The sequence below is a fragment of the Mercenaria mercenaria genome, chromosome 19 (genome assembly GCF_021730395.1).
Source record: "Mercenaria mercenaria strain notata chromosome 19, MADL_Memer_1, whole genome shotgun sequence".
NCBI lineage: Eukaryota > Metazoa > Mollusca > Bivalvia > Venerida > Veneridae > Mercenaria > Mercenaria mercenaria.
The window spans coordinates 6,099,330-6,111,332 of NC_069379.1; the positions used below are offsets into that span (position 1 = coordinate 6,099,330).

General features: G+C 37.5%; 1 protein-coding gene across 2 annotated transcripts in view; it reads left to right on the forward strand.

Annotated features, from left to right (window-relative positions):
* The first annotated feature begins 3,705 nt into the window (after positions 1-3,705).
* Positions 3,706-12,003, forward strand: part of LOC123541712 (probable nuclear hormone receptor HR3) — a 28,237-nt gene continuing 19,939 nt past the window's right edge. The window contains exons 1-5 of one of the 2 annotated variants that reach the window (XM_045327262.2): positions 3,706-3,844; positions 6,762-6,803; positions 7,431-7,463; positions 8,960-9,187; positions 10,310-10,457. In XM_045327262.2, coding sequence (XP_045183197.2) covers positions 3,802-3,844; positions 6,762-6,803; positions 7,431-7,463; positions 8,960-9,187; positions 10,310-10,457 — 494 coding nt within the window. In that variant the 5' untranslated portion in view covers positions 3,706-3,801. The remainder of the gene's footprint in view (positions 3,845-6,761; positions 6,804-7,430; positions 7,464-8,959; positions 9,188-10,309; positions 10,458-12,003) is intronic. The other variant, XM_045327264.2, reaches the window with a different exon arrangement.

The following is a 12,003-nucleotide window of genomic DNA, read 5'->3' on the forward strand; positions in this document are numbered from 1 at the left end:
TTTCTCAGGTTAGAAATAATTTACATTTGATAGTGATAATACGTCAGGAATCTGTCCTTGCGGATTTGACCTGGTGATCTAGTTTTTGAGCCCAGATGACCCAATATTAAACTCGTCCAAAATTCTATTGATGGTAACATTATGACCAAGTTTCATTAAGACTGGACCAATAGTGTGACCTCTCAGTGTTAAGAGTCAAATTGTTGACGATGGACGAGGACGACGGACGACGGACACAGGGTGATCACAAAAGCATAAAAGCTCACCTTAAACCCTCATTTTTTCCTCTGATGGCACTTCTGCTTGCAAAATGGAACTTACTTCATTCGCAGAATGTATTTTCTGTAAAATAAGACAAGTTTCATGTTAAAGTTCGTGTGTTTATGACAAATACAAAGACAGAACTAAAATAATGATGTTTACCCTGCGACGCTGTCAAGAAAACGATCCACAAAGAATTAGGGGATTCAGTCTGGCGCCGTTTCACTCCAAATCACCCCATTCACTGTTCATATTTTCACACCCTATTAATTGTAGTTGCGATTATATACTGGTTTCAATGGTTTGAAATTCTACAAAATATAAAATTGTATGCGATACATCGTCTGATTATGGTCTCATGATGGTGAACATTTGTGCCAAGTTATTTCAAAATCCCTTAATGCATAAAGAAGTTACGGCACTGACACAAAAAAAGCAGACCATGTTTCACCTTTAAGTGTTACTTTAAAAAGAAAAAGGAAAATAATAAGATGGACATTAAGTACATATTGCCGATGTTTGTACGTAATATTTGAGAGAGGTAGGTGTAATAGCATTGAAGTAATTGCACAATCAAATATATGAGGACACATACAAACAGACCGAACAGACAAACCGCATGTTGACTGCTATATTCCACCCTCCTTCAAACTTTGTTTGCGGGTTATAATTATGAAGAAGTACTACAGGAGCATAGGAAACGCCGATATTTTATAAAGAAGTCACTCACAAACAGGCATACAGTCTTTTTACGAAACTCGCAAGGACTTGTACAGTATTTAAGCAAGCACGCATACAATCAGGAAATAACACCGAATCTTCTTTCATTGACGGTTATAAACGAATTGGAGAATTTATCAATGACTTGATTTAATTTTACCAAACTAGTATTGTTTCTTTATCCATGAAACAGTGAAATTTACAGGTAGGTCATTCTTCAAGCAATAAAATAAGTACTTTTGACGCCGACAATTTACAATTCTGGACAAAATCGGTGATCAATCGAGTTTTTTGCTATAATTCTACCTGTCATCAGACTAACACATTATATACAGAAACAAATCATGTTCAGCTTCCAATGAAATGTAAATATACATACCTTCAAAGCAAATCAGTCACTTTAAAATGTTATTTTTTAACTTTTAGCTGTCAGTTTATTGTTTTGATCACTCGCAAGAGGAAGAGGGGGCTACAGTCGTTTATAGGGTGTGTAATTAATTAGAGATATCAAAAAATGATTTATGGACACCAATATTTCGATTAATTGATTTCTAAAAATCTATTTCATTTTTTCATATCCTTTATTCAATTTATTATTATTATTATCATACCACACTTATATAGCACTCTTTTCATACAAAATATGTACGCTCAAAAGTGCTTCACAAAAACATAAAGAACACACGCATACACATACATACATGGAAATAGATTAAAATGAATAGTAATTAAAACAAAATATCCATAAATTATGTTCAACGTTAAATTACATTACGTGACCAATCCCTTTCTCAACACGAAACAAACCTTTCATGTTTGTTTTTGGTTTAACGCCATTTTCAACAGTATTTCAGATTTTGTTATTTTTTACAACATGAGTGAAAGAGATGCGTTTTCAAAGATTTTTTAAATGCGGACAGTGAGCTTGAATCTCTGATGCTTGCTGGGAGGGCATTCCAAAGCTTTGGAGCTGCATGCTTGAAACTTAAGTCACCCGGCATACTTTATCCTCGGTACAACCAAACACACCGGGCCATTTGCCGACCTTAAGTCTCTACGAGGCTTGTATGTCCAGCATATCGACAATGTACTTGGGAGATTCATTGTGCATGGCTTTGTCTGCAAGTGTCAAGATTTTGAACTCAATGCCGTGCTGAACCGGAAGCCAATGCAACTCCTTCAAGACCGGCGTGATGTGTTCGTATCTTGGAGTCTTGGTTATGATGTGGGCCGCTGTGTTTTGTACCCACTGAAGTTTTTGTAGACTAGCCACTAGACTGATAATAACTATATTTCTATATTTTCCCTTTTTTGATAAATTCAATTTCATAGAGACAAAAGCCAGTCTATTTTAGAGATTTTCATACAGGACTGATGTTGAAATTATATGATATTGGACATAGGATATAGACTGGCTCAGTCCACTACATTCAATCATAAAAATGTAAAAAGATATAATATTATCATAGTCTAGGAGCTAGTCTAAAGTTTTTGCAGTGAGTCTTTGGAAATTCTATACAGCAGCGAGTTACAGTAGACTGCTTTCGATGTAACCAGAGAGTTCACAAGAGACTTGGTAGCATCAGCTGTGATTTACTGCCTAATGCCAATTTGCCGAAGTTGCGCATAACTAGCTCTACAAAGAGTGTTAACATGCTGTGTCATGACTATGTTTGAATCCATTCTAGCACCGAGATTCTTCACACAAATTGATGGTTTAATCTGAGAGGGTCCTACTTTCACGCAGGTATCTTCGGGTATTTTTGTGTGATTTGTGTGAAACAAAATGACGCTCAGTTTTGTCAGAGCTTTGAATAGCATGTTCTGATGCATCCAAGAGACTATATGTCGATTCGAGATAGGGCTTCGTGTTGGTGGGAAATATTTTTGGCTTAAACGATAAGTATAGTTGTGAGTCATCGGCACAAAAGTGATATTAATTTAGTCCATGGCTTTTGCAGATTGAACTAACGGGCTTTGTGTACATTATGCGTGTGTCTGTGTGTGTGTGTGTGTGTGTGTGTGTGTGTGTTCGGGTTTAACGTCTTTCTCAACAGTTTTTCATGAACGACGGGTGTACATGATGAAGTGTTCCGGTTGGTACACTGTATTTCATATGATGGTATCTGTTCGATATCTTGTATACTACATAGGAATTCAAAATTTTAGAATATCATTACATTTATAAATCGACGTTGTGATATCACTTTATCGGAAGAAATCAATATTGTGATATCACTTTAAATATCGATTTGAAGGCATTATCAAATTAATTACGGACAGACCGACCGCAGCTATGAATAACATCATTGATATCATAAAATTGTATTTCTGGAAAAAGAATTGTCTTGCATGTGATTGGTTGAAAAAGTAGGGTAAACGTATTGATATCACGTGTGTCAATGTCCGATAGCACTAGAAATCTATTGGTCTTTTTTTACCGACCCTCATGTACTGTATAGACGCGCCCTCTATAGGAGGACGTGAACTAGGTCAGCCAATTTACCCTTTATGATTACGATAAAAACAGGTTCGTTAATTTCATCCAAAGAGTCTCCCATAATGTCCAATGACATGTAATAATAATATGCACAGAAACTTTAATTTATTATTACTTTATCAAATGATCGATAATATTGGTGAAATTATACTTCATTTCAAAATTATATTTTATCTCAGCGGAGTAATTTCTTATGCTAATGAGATGATAATTGAATGTGATTGACCTACTGCAGGCGCGCTGTGTTATTTATGGAAAAATCAGCGGATGTTCAGCTGTAATTTGTAGATATTTAGGTCGTTTTGGCTGAATTAGGTCAAATGGATGAAGCTTCTCTAACCTCTATGGCTGCAGTCAATAAAGGTAAAACATGTTTGATTAATATTGTGATGGTCTACTTCATGTTTTCTAAACATTTGCAGGTTGGAAATGATGACTTGGAAAGGAAAATGGCGCTAAACCGCCATGTGCAGTTTCGCTCGGGGTATTTAACAGTCCGTTCAACCTACTTTCAGTGTTTACATCGTGAAATTGTGTCATGCACATGTATCTAATGAATTGAAATACCAATGTGCAATAGTTGTTACTTGCAACTTTTATGGTTTAATCGTGAATTTCTAATGCAGACGTGGACTGTTTTCCAATTTTCATACGCAGTCAGCAAAATTTTGTCGTCTCCCTGCGTTTCGCAATTCTTCCTAATATTTTGTAACCCCACATTTTCTTGCGTGTTTGGAAGATGGATTATGATGTTGTGGCTGTTTTTGTGACGATCCGAGACAATTTTAAAGGTTTTACATGTATTTTATACATGGCCTTTCTACGTGGAAATTGTGGAATGCACCATAATCCTTCAATTTATAGGACGAGTCCATTTTGTAATGATTGAGGGCCGCCCACAAAGTAATGATTTGTGTTAAGAGTAACTCAAAATGCATAGATGAGCACAAGACCACATTTCTTGAGAAAGTTTTTCATCCCTTTTATTTCTCTAGATCTCTCTCTCAAAAGAAAAGATGAACCAAAAATATAGGAACCACGTAAGGTTTCTGTAGATCTAGAGTGGTGGAACCTATGCTCGCGGTATTCCTATGCTCGCGATATTTCGAGAAATACGCTCTCTGCAGAAGCACAGATAAAAATATTTCATCATACTAAGTTCAACACCGACCAGTTGTGAAATGCCTTTACAACAAACGTTGCGATAGCCGCGCGTGCCGCTCACGTGACGTATACAGCAGCCGATACATTTTAAGCAATCTGTTTTCGTCGCACAAACCTGAGACAAATACGTCAAAATTACCCAGCTAAAGTTAGTCTTTTAGAAATCATGTATTGAATTCAGATATAAGATACATTTATGAGCAAGATGCGATGAATGTGACGCCTGGCTACACTTCGAGTGCCTGTCGAACCATGAAAAGATCGATGTTGATCATAGTATTTTGTCGAAGTCCAAATGGCTTTTTCTGAGAAGTAGGGAGGAATAATTATCCTACACACCAAAGAAGTGTTAGAAACATTAGTGAGTTTATCACTGTCGTTGTTTGAATCATTAATACTTGAACTTTTTGTTTTATATTACATTATTATACGTTTTTAAGCTTTGTTCTAATAGTGACTCCATTTCTGTAAGGGAAATATACACAAAAAGACACATACTAAATTTTATCCTCATTTCTTATGTTCTTCACATAAGAAATGAATAATATTCCAAATATTATACTCGCATATGCTTGTTTGTTCATTTTTAGCCTGCTGAAATTTTGTTTTGCTCTTAGTTTGATAGATATATCATACCGCCAGCATAGGTTCCCTTCAGGGCGAAATTTCACCTTTTCACGTATGCCGTGTCGATAGCTCGCAAGACGACTAAGTCATGTGATGACGCACATCAACAATATGTTTCGATAAAAGGAGGATATCTTTATGTTTTTGCATAGGTAAATCGAAATAATAATCTTTTCTTGCTTCTTAAAAAGATAATATATGTACAAAATACCGCGAGCATACTAGGTTCCACCACTCTATATTGGTTTTATTGCTGCCACAAAATAAACATGATAAAGCATGTCTCGAACTCTCACTCCTCCGATTGAAGAGCATGGTTGTAATTAATGACTTTCACTATGGTACATATATACGGATTTTCCGGTTTTCATTATTGTAGTGTTTTTCAAATCGGTGTGAAATATCGTGACTGAAAGACTGGTTTGTCCAGTTATTCTAGCTGATGCGAACTCGTTACTGGACCTATACAATGACAAAATGGTTGTATAGTCTAGTTTTAATTCTGGACCATGCTGAGCACAGCAGAATTATGTGAATAGCATGGTATCAGCTACAGTGCTTTTTAATTGTCTATAATATACACAAGGCATGTCAAAAGTGAAATGGGATATTTTTTTCATTTCTTTTCTATTAACTTTCTATTCACCGGAGAAGGCTTGTTCTGTTAGGGTGGTCGTAGGGAAAAATCAAGACCACTTTTCTGTAGTACAATATGCATGTTACATCCAATTTTGAGGTGTATTTTTACCAATCACTACCGGTAACCCATTTGGAAAAAAAACTGCTTTTTACTAGTCATTTCATGCTGGAAACAGTTTTAAGAACTGGCAAAGAAGGCAGTTTTTTTTGAAAAACTGCTGTTCAACTGCACAAAGACTGCAAAATTGAGCAGTTTTTTTCCTCAGGGAAGGCTTTTTGTGTGGACTTAGATTTTTATGCCCCCGAAGGGAGGCATATTAGTTTTCAACTGTCTGTTCGTTCGTCACGTTAACTTTTTGCATGAAGGCACTTTATTCGCGAACCACTGCACCCAGGACCTTCAAACTTCACGTGCTGATAGTACTTATTGGGTACACGACCCCTACTGGCTTTGGGGTAACCAGGTCAAAGGTCAAGGTGCTGCTGGGGCATTTGTCACCATAAGTGACAGCTCTTGTTTTAAGATTCACTTCACTTTGTTGTTACTATAAATAACTTACATTGTAACTTTTTGCAATCCTTTTTTATTTGGCATAAATGTTTGCCTCAATGAGACAGGGTGCATGTCCTGTGCAACTCCTAGTCCTTTTGTCAGCTGGCGGGCTTGACATGTTGGCCTTGGGCATCTAGTTTAATATTTAGGACAATATTTTATTATATATTCCGCATACTTGTTTTTACCGTTATTAAATTTTGTCCACATCTTCACAAATTTTTTCAACCACGATAGACTACTATAAAAATCCTTTAAAAATAAATTAATTGACAAAATTTTGATGTTATATTTCAGCTGTAGCCGAGATCTCCTCGTCAACTTTTCAGCCAACAAAAAGTAAGTATTGTAATTATTGTATTCATGATTTTATTAACTGCCTCGGTAGCCTAGGGGTGGAGCGTCCGCTTCGAGTGCGGGAGGTCATGGGTTCGATCCCCAGCCGCGTTAGACCACAGACGTAAAAAAAAAATGGTCTAGCAGCTTCCTCGCTTGGTGCTCAGCATTAAGGGGATAGTGCTAGGACTGGTCAGCCTGGTGTCAGTATAATGTGACTGGGTGGGGGATCATGTCACGTGTGACACTGTCTACGACGTGATATTCTAGTGAGGCAGCACTATAAAGTTGGGCATTGTGCTCACTGCTACAGGTATATAGACACCGTCGTTTATATGACTGAAAAATTGTTGAGAAAGACGTTAAACCCAAACACGCACACACACACACTATTTTATTTTTATCTTGACATCAGGAGTTCTAACTGAACAGTGAACATGTGATCAGAGAGCTGCATTTTCAATGTTTTAATTAGACTGAAAGATCAGGGCATATTATATTTTCCACATGTTTGTTTTTACCGTTATTAAATTTTGTCCACATCTTTACAAACTTTCTCCACATGTTTAACCACGATACTCTAAAAATCCCTTAAAAATTAATTGACAGAATTTTGACGTTATATTTCAGCTGCAGTCTCCTCGTCGACATTTCAGCCCAAAAGTAAGTATTGTAACTATATTCATACTTTTATGATGACATCAGGAGTTCTGACTGACCAATCAGAGAGCTGTATTTTCAAGTACCTGCTAGTTATGTCTCAGACATATTGTTTTTGCCCTGTCCGTCCTTCATACGTCACACTTCATTTCCGATCAATAACAGGAGAACCATTTGACCTAGAATCTTCAAACTACATAGGATGTCAGGGCTTATATACTTTTGGGGTCACTCCATCAAAGGTCAACCAACAAGGTCACAGGGGCCTGATCAAGGAAAACCATTTCCAGTCAGTAACTTGAGATCCTCTTGACCCAGAATGTTCAAACTTCATAGGATGATTGGTCACGCAGAGGAGATGACCCCTATCGATTTTGGGGTCACTCTTAAGGGTCAAAGTCACAGGGGCCTGAACATGGAAAACATTTTTGGTCAGTAACTTGAGAACCACTTGACTCAGAATGTTGAAACTTCATAGGATGATTTATCATGCAGAGTAGATAACCCCTATCAATTTTAGGGTCACTCTCTTAAAGGTCAAGGTCACAGGGGCCTGAACATGGAAAACCATTTCCGGTCAGTAACTTGCATGCCTGGGATTTTTCAGTACTGGTCCTGATTTCAGACTTATGGCAGCCAGAATTATCCAATAACTCTATGAAAAAAAAAAAACACTTTTCAGGCTTTAGAATGTAGATTTTCAGGGTTTTGCTTCTTGACAGAATCACAGGCCTGAACTTGAGAACACTTGACCCAGAATGTTGAAACTTCATAGGATGATTGGACATGCAGAGTAGATGGCCCCTATTGATTTTGGTGTCACTCAATCTGTTTTAAAAGGTATTAGGTCACAGCGGGTAGAAAATGGAAATCCCACAGCGGGTAGAAAATGGAAATCCATTTCCGGTTTATAACTTGATAACCATTTGACCTAGAATCTTCAAACTTCATAGGGAAACTTAGGGAAATAGGAATTACAGAGTAGATAATCACTATTGTTTTTAGGGGTCATTCCATCAAAGGTCAAGGTCACAGGGGGCTGAACATAGAAAACTTTCCAATCAATAACTTGAGAACCACTGGACATGTAGAGTAAATGGCCCCTAATGATTTTGGGGTCACTTGATCAAAGGTCAAGGTCATAGGGGCCTGAACATGGAAAACTGTATCCAGTTCGTAACTTGAGAACCACTAGGCCAAGAATGTTGAAACGTACTAAGCTGATTGGACATGCCAAGTAGGTGATCCCTATTGCAGCCAACCATCAGTGTCTCTTTGACTTTCGCTCTTGTCCCCTATTGACTTCTTGCATATATGACTGCATTGGAGGAGACATGCGCTTTTTGACAAAAGCATCTTGTAGTTTCCACTAAGGTCATACGAAATATTTTTACAATGAGCATAGTACAATGCTAAAAACTAAAAAAAACCAAAAACTTGAAGTTTCATTGAAATATAATACAAGTCCACTTGCTTTGAAGGAACTTTTCGTTTTTCAGCTCAGATTGAAGTAATTCCGTGCAAAATATGTGGCGACAAGTCTTCGGGCGTACATTATGGTGTTATCACATGTGAAGGTTGTAAAGGCTTTTTTCGTCGGAGTCAGTCGGGTCCTGTTAACTATCAGTGTCCCAGAAACAAACAGTGTGTCATCGACCGTGTGAACAGAAACCGATGTCAGTTTTGTAGGCTTCAAAAATGCATCACTCTCGGCATGTCCAGAGATGGTGAGTTAGTTTTGCTTTTTGAACTCGATTTAGGTTGTTGTGTGGTGACTTGACTGCTTTCGCAGAAGAGGATGCCTTTTTAGCAATTATTTCACTCGAGTAGAGCCGCTGACCTGTAAGTCATTTAGATTATACCTGCCTGATAAAAAGAGTTTTTCATACCAGTGATCCCAGAAAGATGATCGATTCTAAGTTGGCAACCATAACCATTCTGCATTGAAGACCGCTGCTCGACAAAGCCACTTATTCCTCATAAATAGTAAATACGAGTAGAGGTCTGCTCCAGGTGAGCTGAACACGCTGTAGTACATGTATTTGTTGTGCAAGACAAGTGTGATTTTTGACCAAAAAATAATTAATTGAAATAAAATGGAGCCCTGCAGAAGTCGGATAGGGAAACGATCTGAAATTGAAGTCGATTTGTTATTCACAACTGTAAAATCTGCTCGGTCACAGTTCCATATAGAAGTAGCTAGACACTCAGTAGTCAAGAACAAGATTCAGTATATACCACATTTAACAGATTTTGCATAGATACTGTCTGTAAAAATTTGTTTTTCAGAAAATTCTATTCCATGAATAAGTGGTTAAGATTGCTCACTAGCTTCAAATTACTTCCCCCTCATCGATGTGGGTTTAAGTCTCACTCTGGGCATTTAATGAAGCCAATTCAAGCCATCCATCTGGCTTATGGAAGGTCGGTAGTTCTTCCCAAGGTGCCCGCTCGTGATGAAATAATGGCAATATGGAGGGGCACCTGGGATTTTCATCCACCATCAAAGCTGGAAAGTGGCCATATGACCTATAATTGTGTCAGTGCGATGTTAAACATAACAAAATAAAATAAATTGTTTTGCCATAGTGACTAGCAGGCTGAGTACAAATTGTAGCAGGAAGAGAGAAAATTCTTGGCAGGATAAGTTGCTTTGAAAGAATTTGTCGAGCCCAGGAAGCCCGCTTGTTGGGAAGCCCACTTGTTTTTTTGGGGCTTAAGAGGACTTCATTACACAACAACAATTAGTTAACTTTATTTGTTCCTGTTCAGCTGCTTTTCATACTTGGAAAAAAAGGGTCACAGGTATGGCACTAGTTGTTAAAGAATTTGTAAAATTTCAATTGCAGCAGTAAAATTTGGAAGAATGTCAAAGAAACAACGTGAAAGGGTGGAGGGAGAGGCACAACTAATCAAGGCAGGGGTTTCGCCGGGAGTTAACGGGTATGGAGATGCGGATATTGGTGTGCATTCACCTAATAACAACTCTTATTTCACGTAAGCTTTTAGCTAAACAACAACACGGCAAAGCAAGCAGAATATCTACGTGGTTCCCCTAGAGTTTGGATAATAATAAAATAAAAGAACGTCTGACCGATTTTTATAGTGATAACTGGGTAAAATATTATACAGCCAGTCTCAAAATTGTCTACAGATTTCAGAGTTTTCTTACACCTGATATTTTTAGCTCTACTATTTAATAAGGAAGAACTGTTGCACTCACCCATTCATTTGCTGCAATGTCAGTCTCCAGATTTGGTTTAAGTGACTCGTTCACACATTTTAGGCGAATTTTTGTTTTTCTCAAAAATCAATAACTAGGATAATGTGAAAATGGCCAGTGGTACAAACTAACCTACATAGTATGATTTTCGCAAGATCTCCTAAAAAATAATGTAATATCTTGTGCAGAAGGAAGTAAAGTGTTGCAACGTTTTTGAAACGATGAATTTTTTCCCCCCTGCTTTTTTTACCAACGATTATATCTAATACTTTACAAATTTTCCTATTTTCACTGCCATATAGTACGTTCTAAGCCAAAGCTGTCGGACATAAACATTTTGAAAAAATTTCCCCTCGAACTGCGGGCGAGTAGCTTTAAGTTTTTGTATGTAAGGGTGTGTCTCAGTAAGCACAACGTAAGAACGAGCTGAAACTTAACACATTCTTTAACTGCGATGATCTGACATGTATTGCACAGGTTTCGTAACTCTATTTTTGTTGAAATTGGTTTTCTTGCTTAGCAAATGAGGGAAGAGTTCTATGACTAAACATTGTTGCCCCTTATTACTTGTTTATGTTATAATTATTAATGAGCCGCACCATTAGAAAATCAACATAGTGCTTTTGCTACCAGCATGGATCCAGACCAGCCTGCACAACGCGCAGTCTGGTCAGGATCAGTTTTGTTTGCTTTCAAAGCCTATTGCGTTAAGAGAAACTGTTAGTGAACAGCATGGATCCTGACCAGACTGTGCGGATGTGCAGGCTGGTCTGGATCCATGCTGGTCCTAAATCCACTATGTTTGTTTTCTCATGGCATGGCTCATTTCAACATTTTTTAGCGGCAAGGCTTTTGAGTAGTCGAGCATTGCAGTCCTTCGATTACTCTTGTAAATGTCATGAACTTAAAATTTGGACAATGGACCACATAGATATTCTGATATCAAGTATTAAAGTCAAATTTGTTGATGCAGATGGCAGTATTGAAAATTGATGTATCAAAATCTATGAAAATATATAAGCTTCTGAAAGGGCATGAAAATTCCTGTAAGTTTTAACAGGAATAAATATTTGTAAAGTTAAGTGAAAGAGGGAAAAGATGAAAGAATGACGAAACTTAGAAAAATATAAGGGGGAAAGAGGAGGGTGAAGAGGGAAAGGGATGATAAAATAGGAAAATATGATAATTAAGGAAAAGTGAAAAATAAATGAAGCTTGGAAAAATATGAGGAAAAGAGAAGGATGGTTAGGATTAAAAAGGGCCTACTTTAGCTGACAGCAGGGAGAGCACAGATCTGTGGAGCGCAGGGTTGTGAGTTTG